Consider the following 16,679-nt stretch of genomic DNA (forward strand, 5'->3'; position numbering starts at 1 on the left):
AGACCAATTTAATAACATTCACTCTTGAATTGGAATGCTATCAAAGTCTTGTTTGGGGCAGTTATCCAGCTAAGTTTGCAAAGGCTGGTTTAGTGTTTGCTGTAAATGTTTGAATTACCTGGAGCAAAATTTCCATAACTGCTCAAAAGAAGTTGAAAGTCCCTGAGAGGTGTTTATATTTATTCTTATAGAGTACAATCTCTCCTAAGTGGCTTTGATTTACCACGATTGAGCCAATTCTGGGATGTCTCCCTCCTCCCTACGCTTGGCAAAAAGATCCTAAAATATTCTAAAAGATGTTCAGAGGAGTCTGTCCCAACCGTCTGAAGACACGGGCTTCACTCTTGAAGTTCTCCCCATCACCCTCCTGGGAATTGTGCCTCTTGGATATTGAGTTCAGGAGAAGTGAAAAGAGCAGCAGTCCGAGAGACCACAGTTACACAATCACATTGATCTTTTGTGTACGTTCTTTCCTGGAGGAGAAATTGTGAAATCCCAACATTTTCCTATGAGTGAAATAAAAAAGCTGAAATTAAAAAAAAAAAAAATCATCATGCCGGTTGTTTTCTTGTCTGTTCAAATGTACTCTGACAGCAGAGTTGAAAAGTCAGTGCAGTCTAAATAGGAAAACACCACAATGAGAAGATTTTCAAATGTTGTGAAATGCCCTCATCTGCATTGTTTTTAGACCTCTGAGAGGGGGCAGAGGGCAGTTTCAACTTTGCAGTCCGGCTCGGGCAGCCCAGGCGCGTCAATGTTGGGCAGCGCCCACTAGGTGGCAGTATGTCAGAGGGTTTCTTTCATCCGAGACTTGGCCGCGATCGCTTTGGCGGTCTACCACTAGTTCGGTTTTTCTTTGTCCTGTTTTGAAGGGTTAAATGAAGCGATCGTAATTCAGAGATCCATTATGCTTATTTAAAAATGCATAAATTCGCTGAAAAGCCTGCTCGTTACAGTGTGACCATAAGTAAGTTCATTCATTTATGGGATTTTTTCTTAGTAATTTATAGGTAAGGATTCTAGTGGTCATGAGTAGTTTTTGGAAAGCAGGGGGTCGTTCGTTTTGTCCTTCCATGTGATAGATGCGAAACATGCTGTCTTCTGAGAAGGTGGATCGCTGAGCTCCCTGGGTTGCGGGACATGGGGTTGTCTTCAGTGGCTTTCAGCCAGGAGAAGATTGCGGGGGGGGGGGGGCATCTGCCCAGTTTCCTCACCCTGGAAACTGTTTCTGGCTTCTGCCTGAGGCTGTTTGCCAGGAGGTGTGTCTAAACTACCTGTATTTCTTTATGCAAATCTGTGGGAATTCTGATAGTGTAGACATCATAGGATTGCATTGCATGTGTATCCAGAGAGTTAACTATTTTTTTCAATTTATAGCTGAATATCAAATAAGGTAAAACACATATAACATTTTTTTAAAAGATCTCTTTCATCTGAATAATTTGTTCAGAGGAAAGGAGTTAGGCTGTTCTTTGTAATGTCTTCCCCAAATTAGATGATCAGAACTTTCTGATTTCAAAGAAACCAGAAGCCATGTCTGAATGATAAGATTTGGGAATAAAGAACTCTGCAAATTTTTAAGCACTCTAATTAATGTGACAGAAGTAGGGGGGCTAATGCGGATGAAAACAAACAGAAATGCAAAGCTTAGGAAATAAATGGAATTGTCAGCTGGGGTGAAGTTTGGGTACTCCTTTGGAAGAGTTTCCTATAATCTTGAAAATTAAAAATATTCGGGGGTCATTCCAAAGAGATCTATGCTTGATATGTACAGAGCAAAGTATCTGACCCTTGAGAAAAAGGACCAGAGTGGCCCTGCTCTGTGGCATGGACTTGATGGAGTCATATTTGGAGATGGGGGGTTTATGGATTAGGTTGGGGGTTCACCAGCCAAGCCTTGAATGAGTCCTGGTCGGTTCTGAGCATCCTGTTTTCTGAAGCCCCTGGGAATTCTGAGACCATATTCCCTGATGTTGAGGCTCCTTTTTGTCAGACTCCCCAGGTACCCTGCAGCCAGGTCCCCAGGTAGTGAAGGTGTGTCTCCTTTCCACTTACTGCCTCAGGGAGGGACCCACCCTCTAAGGATTTCTTGATGGGGACAGAGAGGAAAGAAGACCTTTCCTTCTTCCCACTTAGGTTCTCCTGTCAGGGTCCTATAAATCAGACTGATGAAAGGCAAATTAGCAAGAGAGAAAAGCACACCAATTATTTAACGCAAGTTTTGCATGACACAGAAGGCTTCCTAAGGAAATGAAGACCTGCAGGAAGGGCTAAGCTGAGTGGATTGGGTTCGATAAAGAGTTGGAAGGTGTAGAAAAATGGGACAGGACAGGACTGGACAGGGTCTGAGCAACGGGTAGTGACCTGAGGATTCCTCTGGGTGTCCTTCCATCTTAAAAGATTATGATGCTTCTTTCTTCGAGATGGGGAAGGCATCTCTCACCTGAGGGTCTATGAACTGCTTCAGGAGGTTACAGGAGGAAGGAAGTTACTCCTTCCAGCATCTGCCATTTCTCAAAATCCTTTCCCTTAAAATATTCCATATGCCAAAGCACCCTGTCTGGGGGGAGCATGTTCTGAACCTCAACACAGGCCATTGATACTTTAACCTCAGCTTCCAGGAGCATATTTGATGGCTACATCCTGTAAAGGAGGGTGGGCTTCTGGCCCTAGAAGAGGAGTGAGAAGGCAGAGGCTCAAGTCCCAGAGATATCAGTGGCAATCTTATTCTCCCTTGGCCTCCATCTCCCAGTCTGAGAAGTAAGGTTAGTAGTAGGTACCCTGTCTCTGATTCTAATATGAATCAAATAGGGTCATACAAGGGGAAACTGTTGGCTCCGAATGTAAGGGGTTATTTAATTTTCAATTTTATATAAATATAAATTGTGAGACTATCATAACTCTATGACTAAATAGAGCTGTCACCAAGAAACCGTTCATGCGGACACTCAATTAATAATAACATTTCTCAACACCTGCTACATCTTAGAATCACCTGGGGAGAGTCTTGTAAAAAATTACCAAGTCAACATCAGACTAATTGTATTACACTGGCTGGAGTTGGGCCAGGACCCCCTAAAAGTATAGTTTTAGAAGAATGTTATGTTTATGGTTGATATCTATGCACATAAATTATGATCTTCGAGTTAAGAAGATTGGGGGTGGGGTAGGGGATACAAGCAAAGATATTGAGAATACATTTTTTGTAGCCTGAGGCAATAAACACATCTTTCTTTTCCATTTTTCACACACTTGCTTTTCATGTAGACACTTCCCTGCAGAGTTTCAGAGAGGAACTGCCCTTCTTGGAGAACCGACAACATATAACATGAAAACAGCATTATCTTGTGGGTCTTCAGCTCGAGTTTTAATTCATCCTGGGTCATGACACACCTTTTTATTTTATTATTATTATTATTTTAAGCAGACACTGTAAGTGCTTCTGAATGGCTCTGGTTTTTGAATTTTTTTGTAATGAAAAATTCTGTGGCAGCTCTGACCTGGCAGCTGCTGATGAACTGGGCAGGAGAAGTTCATTCCCAGATGGCAGAGGACAAACGTTCTCTGTCCGCTTCATCAGCTTGGGCCTGGTCTCAGGCTTCAAGAAAAATCTCATATTGGCCCATCTCGGAAATCTCTGGGGATGTCAGAAGGATTGCGCTTCTCAGACTGAGGCCCCAGGTCAGCAGCACCAGCTCACCTGTTAGAAATGCACATTCTCAGGCCCCGCCCCCCCCGACCTAGTGGGTCAGAAACCCTGTGTTTCATTCAGCAAGCCCTCGGGAGACGGTGCTGCGTGTTCTCATGTGAGAACCACCGAGCTAGCACCAAGGTTCTTTCCTTGTTTTGCTCAATAATAAGCAGCTTTTCTCACCCAGCAGGCACTTGTAGGCATTGGTCGTATTTGCTTCCTTCTTCCCTCCCGCCTCTTCCCTCTGATGGTGAGGCAGGTCGGGGCTAGAGGGGAAGTGAAGGGTAGCTTTCATTCTCTGAATTAGTCTGTCACCCAGGTTCCTATTCCTGTTCCAATCTTTCAAGAGATAGTAATCAGATGAAGATATATAGATAAACACGTAAAGAGATACATAATATATAAAGACATATTGCATCAGAAATGTATAAAGCTATATACAATGAATAAAGATATATTATATGTACACTATATGTAATATATTATATATTCTTAAAGGTAAAAGATATACACAATTTATAAAGATAAACTGTGTATATATAAATGTATAAAAATGCACACAGTGTATAAGGTACTTTGTGCATATATAAATCTCCATTGCGAATGCAGGGAAGACCAAACCAGGGAGTCCCAGAGATCAGGGTACCATTGGGAATCCAAAGATCATGACATGAGACTTGGGAGATTGACAGTCAGCACTGGAGAGAACTAAATCTTGGATGGAGTGGGGAGAGGAGCAGGACCTGGTAGAGGCCACCGCGTTGCACAACCCAAAAGGGCCAGCCGCCACTGGCCTAGAATTCCGGGCAGTGATGCTCCCTGAGCCGTGCAGACCAGAGACCTAAGTCAAGGCAAGGGCAGGAGGTCGTCCTGAAAGAGGCTATAAAGTTTCCTTCTCTAAGTCAGTCATGCTGTGACTTCTTTAGGATGTTAGAATAGGTAACTGAAGGCAGCTCTGCTGTGTCCTCCAAGGGTCTTTAAAAATAGAATAGATTCTCATCTCTCTTGGGGTCCTACAGGCAGAGAGAAGAAATCAATGAAACTTTATGACCAGAACCCTTCCTGCTGTTAACAGCTGAAGTCATGTTATTTCCTCGATCTATCTACCTGTCATCTCTCCAAAGCCCTTCTCTCCAGACATTCAAAGAACCGGAGCTATCTGGTCCATCTTTCAGACGTCACGGGGCGGGAGCTAGTTAGCCCGGATGGTCCTCCCAAGAATGAAGAAATTAAGAATCTCTCCAGAGTGTTTCTAGTATCTAGATGTATGGATTTACCAGACCGCCTGCTAAGTGCCTGCATGCGTTACCCCACTGAATCTTCACAACCACCTGTGATGGAGGTGCTGTTAAATATCCTCAGTGTACGGAAGTGACCGAGAAGGGATTTGAACTGACATCAGAGCCTGCAGTTACATCCACTTGACTTTACTATTTAATGGTAGCTAAGGTTTTGGTTCGCGTGGGCCCGCAGTTACCTATTGGGTCCTTCACGGTCAGAGCTCAGATTGAGACGTGCAATTAGCTACGCTCTTTATGTACTTGTGTTCTTTCTTTTTCTGGCTTGTGCTTCTAAACCTCTATTTGTGGCAATATTTTAAGTTAATTGTTGGTAATCTTAAAGCTCTTAGACTTCCATGTAGTACTTTAAATATGCTGTGACTTTTTTTAAATAAAAAATTAACCACTGGGAACTAGGCATCTTTCTCTTCCTTATGGGCTGAGCGTCAGTGTTATAACAGGGATTCACTAATGAAACAGACATAAAAAGAGCCTCCCTAAAGATTTAGGAGGGTCATATACTCCATGGTAATTGTTATTTTCCTAGTTAACTTCATCTCCATTTGTGTACCTGCTACAAATGTTTAATTATGTTCAGTGATTCCATTTTTTATCATTTACATTGTCTTTTATTTCTTCTTATTGTCCAAAGTGTTTTGCTAGATGGTAGGCACGCAGCCTACTTTTTAAGCACATCAACATAATTCTTCAGGGGTGGATTTCCCTTGATAACTACTTAGAACATCAAGAAATGTTACCATCTTGGCATAATTTTGAATAAGGATTGAAAATATACATCTAAAGTTCTCTCGGAAAATATTGGAGAGATTGGAGACAAGTGAAAGAAGAAAGCTTCTCTGCTTAAGGCTTCTGATGCACGAAGATAAAATGCTGATTATCTAAGCAAGAACTTTATTAACAGTGTAAATTTTGAGATGTCCTTTGTAGGTCTGAAACAATCTCTTAAGATATCCTATATCTCTCCTTACAATGAAGTCTCATGACCACATCTTCCCAAACTCCTGAAATATTTTTATATCTTTTATAAATCTAGTTCATTAACTTATAGTATGTATGATCTGAAATTATGATAACTTGTTGGATTGTTATCTTTAGATATGAAAGAAAGACCAGTTATATTAGGTACCTGGAGTTAATAAAATTGCATCAATTAAAAAAAAAAAAGAAGGAAAAGAAAGAGGATTGATGTATTGTATGCCCAACAGTCCTGAATTCTTACTGCTCTATCGGAACAGTGAGAGTATAAATAAGATTCTTCTTCCCTTGTATTTCAGGAAATGCAGCATGTTGTTAAGTCACAACACATCAGAGCAGAAAAAGGTAAGTGTGGATCTGTCTGAATATTTGAAAACCCCCAGGGTCACCACTCTGGGCTAACATGGCTTTTCTTATCTCCAGCGATGGTGGAAGGTTCATGGTTGGATCTGACCAGGAGGAACAAGCCTGAGACCCAACCCTTTGCCCATCTCACGATCAACGCCACGGACATCCCATCAGGTAAGTTCCATTTGCATCCCAGCCTGGAAAATATCTCAAGAATTCTTTTATCAGCCAATTTGAATTCTCAAACCTATTCTTAGTCTGTGACCAAAAGTTTGAGAGCCCTTAACTTTCAGGCCAGAAGAAAGGTCATTTAGTCTTCAGTTAGTAATCCACATCATGGAAACAGTGATTCTCAATCATGCCAGAATGGACACCATCACTGTATTCAGGCCATCAGAGTGATTTTCTTTTAAATGACAGCTAGTTGAGGTTGCAGAGCTAGGAAGGACAGTCCCTTGTTAGGCTTGTCTCCATTTACCCAAGCAGAAGGTGGCCTGCAGTGCATGAATTCCTCCAGGTAGTCATACACTCAGCCATCTCTTGCAGAGTTTTACGTAGGAGCTCAGCAGAGTGACATTAAAAGGCAGTGGCCCTCTAGAAAATGAGACATACTCCTTCTCCGGGGGGATTATCACCTTTTTCTGGCTAAGAAATTAGCTCAATGGACTGGAGACCTGATTATCTTTTGGAAATGAGGAAGCCCAGAGTTCTATGCCTCCGGGTACCTTAATACACCAGCGATCTCAGCACACAATTCCCACTGGTTACTACACCTGGGGTTAGGTGAGCATCAAAAAGATTACAAAGGCCATGATGACAGAGTGACAATTGGACATTATTATTATTGTCACACCATTTATTGAACACACACTACGTATCAGGCATTTTGCTCTGTATTCAAGGTCTCTGATCCTTACTACAACCCTGCAAGCTAGTGGTTATCATACAGATTCTGCAAACAGGGAAACCAAGGTCCACGTGGTTTAACTGACCTGCTCGAAGCTGTGTTGGTGGCAGGATTAGAAGTTGAATTCCATTCTAGCTGATTCCCAAGGCCATGCTTTTTACGCTATAGGTTATCATCTAAGTACCCGGGGCCAGTTGGCTTTGTCAGAGGGAAATAAATTCAGAGCTCTTATGTTCCTCTTTTCCTGTAAGAAGTAGATTAATGTAGCTTTAACAGCATGTCGTCTTGAGTCTGATGGCCTGGGTTTCAGGACCCACCGTGCTGCTTCCTGGCCAGGTGACCTTGCGCAAATTATTGGAATCATTTGGGAGTTGGCTTCTTCATGGGGATGGTAATAGCTACACTGGGAGTGTAGTTTGGTGCAGCCACTATGGAAAACAGTATGGAGATTCCTTAAAAAACTGAAAATAGACTTACCATCTGATCCAGCAATCCCGCTACTGGGCATGTATCTGGAGGGAACTCTAATTCAAAAAGATACATGTACCCCAATGTTCATAGCAGCACTATTTACAATAGCCAAGACATGGAAGCAACCTAAATGTCCATGAACAGATGCCTGGATAAAGAAGATACAGTGTGTGTATATATATATACACACATATATATGTACACAATGGAATATTACTAAGCCATTAAAAAGGAATGAAACAATGCCATTTGCAGCAACATGGATGGAACTGGAGCTACTAATACTAAACAAAGTAAGCCAGAAAGAGAAAGAAAAATACCATATGATATCACTTATACATGGAATCTAAAAAAATAACACAAACGAACCTCTTTACAAGACAGAAACAGACTCACAGACATAGAAAACAAACTTAAGGTTAAAAGGGGGAAGGAGGGAATGGAGGGATAAATTAGGAGTTTGGGATTTGCAGATACACACTACTATATATAAAATAGATAAACAAGGTCATACTGTATAGCACAGGGAACTATATTCAGTATCTTGTAATAGCCTATAATGAAAAAGAATGTGAAAAGGAATATATATATATATAACTGAATCACTATGCTGTACACCAGAAATTAACTCAACATTGTAAACCAATTATACTTCACTGAAAAAATGATATCTATCTCATGAGGCAGCTACAAAGACTTCATGAGGTGATGTTGTAATGTGTTTACATGGAAGCAGGTGTGTAATAAGCACTCAGTGAATGTAATTTGTTAGTATTCTTTGAGTTTAATTAAATAATTATACATATTCTAATTTTTTCCCCCAAAATGATTCAAGGTCAGTTTTTCTTCAAGTTAAAAAAAAAAAAAAAGAATTCAAGTTTTAATAAACCGTTTTGAAGCCGTTGGCACGGTATGGGCCACGAAGGAATTTTTCCTGACTGCAGACATGGAAAGAAACCAACTCTTTGATTTTTAGAAAATTTTCCTAAATTATCTATCCCATCCCAGATATGTTCCCTATAAATGAATTTTCCCTGTGTGTGTGTGTGTGTGTGTGTGTGTGTGTGTGTGTGTGTGTTTGTGCACGCGCCTTATGGTGGAACCACACTAATCTTCTGGGTGAAAAGCTATTTTGCATGTCAGCAAAGGTGATCTAATTCATACTGATACATCAGCTGTGTGTGCCGTGGATGGGCTGTGCATTGATCTTTTCAGTTCGTTTTAAACGGCAAATGATAAATCTTGCCTTGGACTGTGTGCCAAAGTCTATTTGGCGGGAGCAAGCATGTTTTAGGTACAAAGCTCTCCCTCCAGGCACCTAGCATCAAATCATTGCCAAAAACAAGGCCAAACTCCTGGTTATTTTCTGATGGTTATTGAGCTTGAGACAGAGCGAAGTGAGTGAGCTAGTGTATGCTTCTGTTGAAGAAAATAGAACTTGCTTCTCGGGCTTGGCCAACAACTCCTTGGGTCCGTTCGTCTCCCATCTGGGGCCACTACTGGATGCTTCCGGGGAAGATGGCTTTCATTTTGCACGTTCCTCTTGGGCCTCTGTTTCACACTTACCTGTACTTATTACACATGAGAAAGAAATCAGAATCTGCCTTGTGTTGATTGTATTTCAAAGCTTCTTGGATAAAATGCGTGGGTAGAGGGGAGTATTTATTTTGGGAGGTCAGAAGTCGTGGCTTTCTCAAGGGTCACTCAGATAAATATTTGAAGAGGCATCTTGTCTAATATCTAACAGCGGTCACCCTGAGGGCTGGGGAGGCGGGGAGGCTGGGGAGGCGGGGAGGCTGGGAGGCGGCATGGAAACCCAGGCTTGCTCTTGTGAGGTTCTTCAGCCTGACTGAGTGCACATCTTCCTCATCTTTCCTCCCGCTCTGGTCTAGGCTTTTATAATAGGTATTCATACTAACCACTGACTTGGCGTTGAGTAATAGCAGCTGACGCTTATTGTGTGAAACTATTTTAAATATTTTAAATGTTTTATTTAATCCCACCAATATGGCACTTCTATGGAAGAGGAAAGTGGGATACACAGTATTAAGTAACCTGCCCCGAGTCACTAAGCTGTGAGTGTCAGAGTCTGGCTCCCAAGGGAGCAGCGCCTTTATCCTCCCAGTGCGTCCCAGGACGGAGCTTGTAGTCAAACCACGGTTCATCCAGGCTTCCTCTGGTGCTCATGTCCTTATGTTCTCAGGGTAAGAGAACAAATGACTTCGCGGTGGGCAGCAGACGACGCGTGGAGAGTCTTCACGTTACATCCATGTAAATTATACCAAAAAAATTTTTAAAAGTTTAAACAGACCATACTAACCTTTGGTTTAGTTATCATATGATTTCTCGATTTCCTTAAGGTTTACCTTCAATCATTTTAGGTCTCAGATTTCAAAGCAGTACTCATTTTCATAATCCGATTCCAGAGAAAATCTGAAGTGCGATCGTGAAGGAACAAAAGTTACTTCTGATAGGATGTCTGGACTCATCAGCATAACTCAGTAAAGAATAGAAAGAAGATTTACTGCTCTCGATGCAGACTTTTCCACAAGTGTGCGAATACACACAAAGGAACGTGTAAATACACACACGATGAGGGCACATGATCTTGGCTGGGCTGGTAAATGTGAAATCACTGATGGGTAAATCTAACTGTAAGTTCTATGTTTGCCTGCAGATGTTCACGGGGAGGTTAGGCACAGGAGAAAGAATAATGTTATTCCTATGTTTTTAATATTGCATTCATACAAAAGGACTTTAAAAGCTTTCACACGTCTTCATTAACGAAAGAAAGCAGTAGATTAAGATTCTTTGTAATGGCGTAAATTCTACAATATTTTCTTCTCTGGGTGCATTCCATTCTTTGCTTGAACAGTTTTCCTCGGTCACAATCCTTTTCTCAGCCCATCCACATTTGACCCAAGTCCTCCCAGCCCTCTGGCTCCTCTGTCCCCTCTCTGGGCTGAACTCACCTGATCATTTCCGCAGCTCCCCCTTGGCAGTTGCTGGAACTGAGCTTCCCCTGTGTGCTATGTGACACTCCGAAATGAAAATGTTATCTTTTTTCCTTTTGTGTGCCCATTTCTTATTTTCTTCACTACGAAGTGGTAAGTGCCTTGAGGGTCCACTGCTTGGTATAATTCTTAATCATGGGTAGAGTGAACGCCCATAGAAAGGACCATTCAAGTATTTACTGAGTGACCAAATTGATCAGGGAATAGATAAAAACTGATATGTTTAGCAGGAAATAAGGACATTCCTTCACTCCTTCCACTTAACTTAAGCTATCAAAGGGAGTGGTATGTGGTCAAGGTTTCTGTATTCTCCCCTGTTTCATGTTCCTTCCCTGCCTTCCCAGACTACAGCGCCAAGCCCTTGCTCTAACGCTGGCTGATCCAGCCCGTCGAGAGGGCAGACTTCACCTTAGCCATTCTGCCGCTGTCTGTTAAGAGCCATCATAGGAGATAAACTGTAAGACCAATAATTCATTGGCTAAAGGATTGAATACAAGAGTAGAGTAAGAAGGAGGTAAACACAGATGGTTTGAGATAGGAAACACATTGAGTTTTATTAGGTTTGTCAATGGATTGGGTGGCTGTTTACCAATCTGGAGAAATGACTACGGTTTATGAGGATGCAATGAACTGAGTCTTGTAGTCTCATTTTGACTCACTTGGGACCACAGGATGATGTTTACATCTGGGATACTTTAATCTGGGATGACCTGAGGTAGGATCTTTGATGGAAAAGGGTATGTGCTGTGCTGGGGCCTGGAGGCAGCCTTGCCTGTGATGGCTTTGCAGGTTCAGTCTAGCGCCCTCCTGTGGATAAGAGGAGGAGTTCAGGAAACCTTTCCTGACCCTGGATAGAGGGATTGGAACCACTGGATTCTTCACCTTTGCAGGCCTGTCTAATGATAGGTTGCCCTACTGTCACTTGGAATCCACTGCAATTTTTTTCTGCCACTTACTTTCCCACCTGGTTTGTTCGTGCAGCAGCCTGGTATTGAGGTCCCCAGACCATATCCCCGCTGCCCAGTGGCCCTCCAGACACAGAACATTCTCCTTTTTGTGACTCTCTAGAGACAAAGGCAGGTGTTCAAGTTTGCCCAGGATTCTGACCAGTCTTGAAAGGTAGCCAGTGTGGGTTTCTGATTCTACAAGGATCTCCCAAGGACCCACTCTAACCAAAGTGTTGTCAGCTCCAGTGGATCCGTGGAATCCACTTAAGCTATGCCCCGTGGGCTGATTTCTCTTGGGTTACAAGCAGCAAAAAACTTCTCCCTGGCTGCAGGAACTAATCCCAACTCCATTCTGAGGCTCCTCAGCTCTGTTTTGCCTTGTTGAAATCCTAGCAGAGGCCAACCTTAGCTTAGCATAAGTATTTACCAAATCCTCTGGAGGAAAACTGTGTCTTTTGACTTTCCATAAAGTGACACCTTTTTCCCCACCAGCTGACACCTTTTCCAATTATATAATAGGTATCCACATAAATACAAATGTTTGATTAATTTTATCCTGGAGGTGGTCGCAATTTTCAAAGACCTAGTAAAATACACCAAAGACCTGAAATATTAAAAGCATTGGATGTATGGCTGATATAGATTTTCTAGAAACTTCTGCCGCTCCAGCAACAGTGGCATGAAGATCGGGTGTCACATTTCAGGTGTGAGAAGGAGCTAAAGGAGAATTCTGGCTCATCAGGAGAGATTTTACCATCTTTGGGGATGGTGTGACGTTGTGAAGTGGGGAAGTGCAAAGCCAAGAATATTTTCTTTGTGAACTTCTCCGGGGGCAGCTTTTCAGTCATGTGACCTTGGGAGGCATCTGGGCAATTGGAGGAGGAGAAAATCAGCGGTGATGAGCATAGAATTTAAGAGGCTGACTTTTTGGTTGAAGTTGCTGTGACCCAGATTTTCAGTTCCTTCTACATACCTCTCTCCATGAATTAAAAGAGAAGGTGATTAGAGATGATCGTACCGAGTGAAGTAAGTCAGACCACATCTGAGAAAGACAAATACCATATGATGTCACTTATATGTGGAATCTAAACAATAATGATACAAATTCTATTTACAAACCAAAACAGACTCATGGACATAGAAAACAAACCATGGTTACTGAAGGGGAAAGGGCGGGGAGGGATAAATTAAGAATTGGAGGTTAACAGACACATGTTGCTATATATAAAATAATAAACAAGGACCTACTGTATAGCACAGGGAGCTATATTCAATTTCTTGTAATATCATAATGGAAAAGAATCTGAAAAGGAAAAATGTATATGTATGTATACGTATAACTGAATCACTTTGCTGTACGCCTGAAACTAACATTGTAAATCAACTACACTTCAATAAAAATTAAAAAAAAAAAAAAAAAGGTGAGGGTCCCATGAAGTGTGGACGGTCTCCTCCGAGACCTGTTCCTTGCTTTCCTGTTTGAACTGCCTTTGATTGATTCTCTTCCTTCAGCCTTGAGTGACCTTTATGCTTCTGTTGGCTGAATCGTAGTCCTCCTTTAAGTTATCAGGCTCAGTTGCTCAATAAAGTCATTCTTGACTCTTCTGGGAGGAGGTAATCTCCTTCCTTTGAATTCCCACTACAGCATTTGCACCTTTCTTGTCAGGGCCCACACCTTGCTTCCAATCTGAATCCAATCATACTTATCCCACGAGGGCAAGAAAAATGAGATTTTTTGCCTTGGTACCCTCTCAAGTGCCTAGCAGAGGGCACTGGTACATCTTACCTGTACTCATACTCTGGCTTTAGAAGATACATTCGGAGAAGCTATTCTCCCATTGGAACAATGACTGTTACAGTGAGTTTTTCTCCAACCTCAGAATTGTGAGGGTGATGTCCTTCTCATTTGAAGGGGTGGGTTTTAAATCACATGTCTCATCAGGGAGGGTGAGAGCCCAGTGGTTGAGTACATGCTTAGCATATACAGGGTCCTGGATTCTATCTCCGAAAAAATTAAAAAAAAAAATCAAGTGTCTCTCTTTTCCTTAGGTTCCCAGAAAGTGAGTCTGTCCTGCTGGTACCATGACCGAGGTTGGGCCAAGATCTCCAACATGACATTCAGGAATGGAAAACTCATAGTTAACCAAGACGGCTTTTATTACCTGTATGCCAACATTTGCTTTCGACACCACGAAGCTTCGGGAAACCTCAGTGTGAAGTATCTTCAGCTGATGGTGTATGTCACCAAAACCAGCATCAAAATCCCGAGTTCTCACACCCTGATGAAAGGTGGAAGCACCAAATACTGGTCAGGGAAAGCTGAATTCCATTTTTACTCTATAAACGTTGGAGGATTTTTTAAACTACGGTCTGGGGAGCAGATAAGCATTGAGGTATCCAACCCTTCACTACTGGATCCAGACCAAGATGCAACGTACTTTGGGGCTTTTAAAGTGCGAGATATAGATTGAGCCCCATTTGGTGGAGCGTTTTCACGTTATTTCTTAGGATGTATAGAAAACTTTTTTAAAACAAGCCCAGAAAGATGTATATAGGTGTGTAAGACTACTAAGAGGTATGACCCATAGGGTTCAAGAAGACCCCAGCCATGCTTTTGACTCTGTAGAGAGCAAATGTATTTACAGCCAATGGGAGGTGTTGAACTCAAGATGTGTTACAATCTAAGGGTTTTCTTACACAATGGTTTTTCAATTTTGTAATGAATTCCTAGAATTAAAAGTGATTGGACCAGTTACAGTTGCCTTTATGAAAAACCACATTTGAGCAATGGGAAGGGTTAGTTTTCTGATTCTAGCCTGTGGTTACGTGCCACGATGCAGCTGAAGTGGAGAGGGGTCATCTAATGGCAAACTGAAAACAATCTGAAGGGTTAAATTCTTTTGAATTGTTACATCATGCTGGAACCTGCAAATAAAGACTTTTTCTAATGAGGAGAGGAAAATATATGTATTTTTATATAATATCTAAAGTTATATTTCAGATGTAATGTTTCCTGTGCAAAGTATTGTAAATTATATTTGTGCTATAGTATTTGATTCGAAATATTTAAAACTGTCTCGCTGTTGACATATTTAATGTTTTAAATGTACAGACGTATTTAACTGGTGCACTTTGTAAATCCCCCAGGGAAACCTTGCAGCTAAGAGGGAAAAAAATGTTGTTTGCTGATATCAACTGTATTATATTTCTTCCTCGTTTTTAACTTAATAGGTTTTTCAGACTTGTCAAGTCTGTGCAAAAAAAATTAAAATGGATGCCTTGAATAATAAGCAGAATGTTGGCCACCAGGTGCCTTTCAAATTTAGAAGCTAATTGACTTTAGAAAGCTGACATTGCCAAAAGAGATACATACTGGGCTACTGGGATCTGTCAAGAGTATTTATATAATTATTGAACAGGTGTTTTTTTCTACGAGTGCTGCAAATTGTACATATTTTTTTTAATGGCAAAGTTATCAGTGTCTTATCAGCAAAAACAAAATCCATTTTTAATTTAGCGGAAGTTATTTTATACTATACAATAAAAAACATTGCCTTTGAATGTTATTATTATTATTTTTTTGGTATGAAAATAAATTTATAAGAAAACCCGCCTTGTGCTTTTTGTGCTTCTCTTTCCTGTCTGTCTTGCTCTGTGATCCTGTTCTCGCCTATATGCTAATGTGGCTTCTATCTTTCCAGAGGTTACTGGGAGAAATGCAGATTTAATTAAAAATTAGGAACAGATTCAATTAAATTAACAAACCTCGGCATTTGAAACATAATTTACAAGGGATTTGGAGGCAAGAATGGAGCCAGATAGAAAATAGAGGCTTCCTCGCTCAAAAAAGATAAGTTTGTTACGCTTATGTCATGAGGAAAAAAAGTGTTGCTTTGCACAAGTTTGTGATGCCCTGCAGAGCAACTGTTTAACCTGGAGGAACCCCTGAATATTGTATCCCTTACGGCCGTGAAGAAGCATTAATGGTGGTCTGCGTGTTTATCCTCACAGGAATTTACATGGGGGAGCCATAAAATTTTTAACAGTAGATCCTTGATGGTGGGACTTAATCATGGATCAAAATACACTTAGGGTTTTAAAACTATCCATAAATTGGAGGTCGATTGGTACAGAATATCTTTGAAGTGTTACATATCTCACTTACTCTGATCCTGTTTATTCTCAGTTTAAGGAAAAATGAATTTTGAGGGGCAATTGGAGAAATTCTCCACTCTCCACTGACACAAAATCTTGTCATATAGACTGCCTTTCTAACTCCCCTGGCTCCTAGAATACGATTTGATCATTTCCAATGGTGAATCACATTCATTCACTTTTGTTTGTTTGGTTCACATCATTTATGGAGCACCAACTATGTGTGAAGCACCGGGGATCCTATGGCCCTCTTCTTGCCCTTGAGGAATCTTCATTTTAATGGGAGCCAGCCTAGTAAGAGCGTGGTAAGCTCCAAGGTATAGGCATCTAGAGAATAATGTGGGAACAGAAAGGAGGTCGTTGAACCCAATCTGAGTATCACCGAAGGTCAAGAAAAAAATCAGACTGGATAGGAGGTGGGCTGAATGGCTCCAAAAGTGTTATAGAATATTCATTCTCACTTTTAACTTAGAGGCAACTAACTTACAGTGTCTCAAAGATGAGCTAAAACCCAAGGTCTAGGGATGGAAAAACACCTGGAATCTAGCAAGAAAGTACATGGTGGCACGAGCCAGACCAGAGAACCACCATGATGGATGGTCTGCAACATGAAGAGAGACCCTTTATACAAGACCTTGAAAATTCAGGCTGACAGTAATGTCAACTTTGTGTATGTTGCCCGGTAGGTCAGGGATATTTAGAGCTTCCCTGGAATGAATCTATGACAATGAAATGTTGGTGAGAACTGGCTTATTCCTTGAAGGACGCAACTGTAGCAAGCGGATATGACAGGAGGTAAAGGAAAGGTTTTTTCTTTTTTCTAGTGTTGCTCAACATTTCCAGGATCTGAAGAGAAGGATCCAAAACGCG

At 41.3% G+C, this 16,679-nt stretch overlaps 1 protein-coding gene across 1 annotated transcript in view; it reads left to right on the forward strand.

The window, feature by feature from the left end:
• The window catches only part of TNFSF11 (TNF superfamily member 11), a 32,840-nt gene extending 17,652 nt beyond the window's left edge, over nt 1–15,188 (forward strand). The window contains exons 3-5 of the mRNA XM_031466054.2: nt 6,267–6,312; nt 6,391–6,489; nt 13,704–15,188. Coding sequence (XP_031321914.2) covers nt 6,267–6,312; nt 6,391–6,489; nt 13,704–14,125 — 567 coding nt within the window. The 3' untranslated portion in view covers nt 14,126–15,188. The remainder of the gene's footprint in view (nt 1–6,266; nt 6,313–6,390; nt 6,490–13,703) is intronic.
• The last annotated feature ends 1,491 nt before the right edge of the window (nt 15,189–16,679 follow it).

The sequence above is a fragment of the Camelus dromedarius genome, chromosome 13 (assembly GCF_036321535.1).
Source record: "Camelus dromedarius isolate mCamDro1 chromosome 13, mCamDro1.pat, whole genome shotgun sequence".
NCBI classification, from domain to species: domain Eukaryota; kingdom Metazoa; phylum Chordata; class Mammalia; order Artiodactyla; family Camelidae; genus Camelus; species Camelus dromedarius.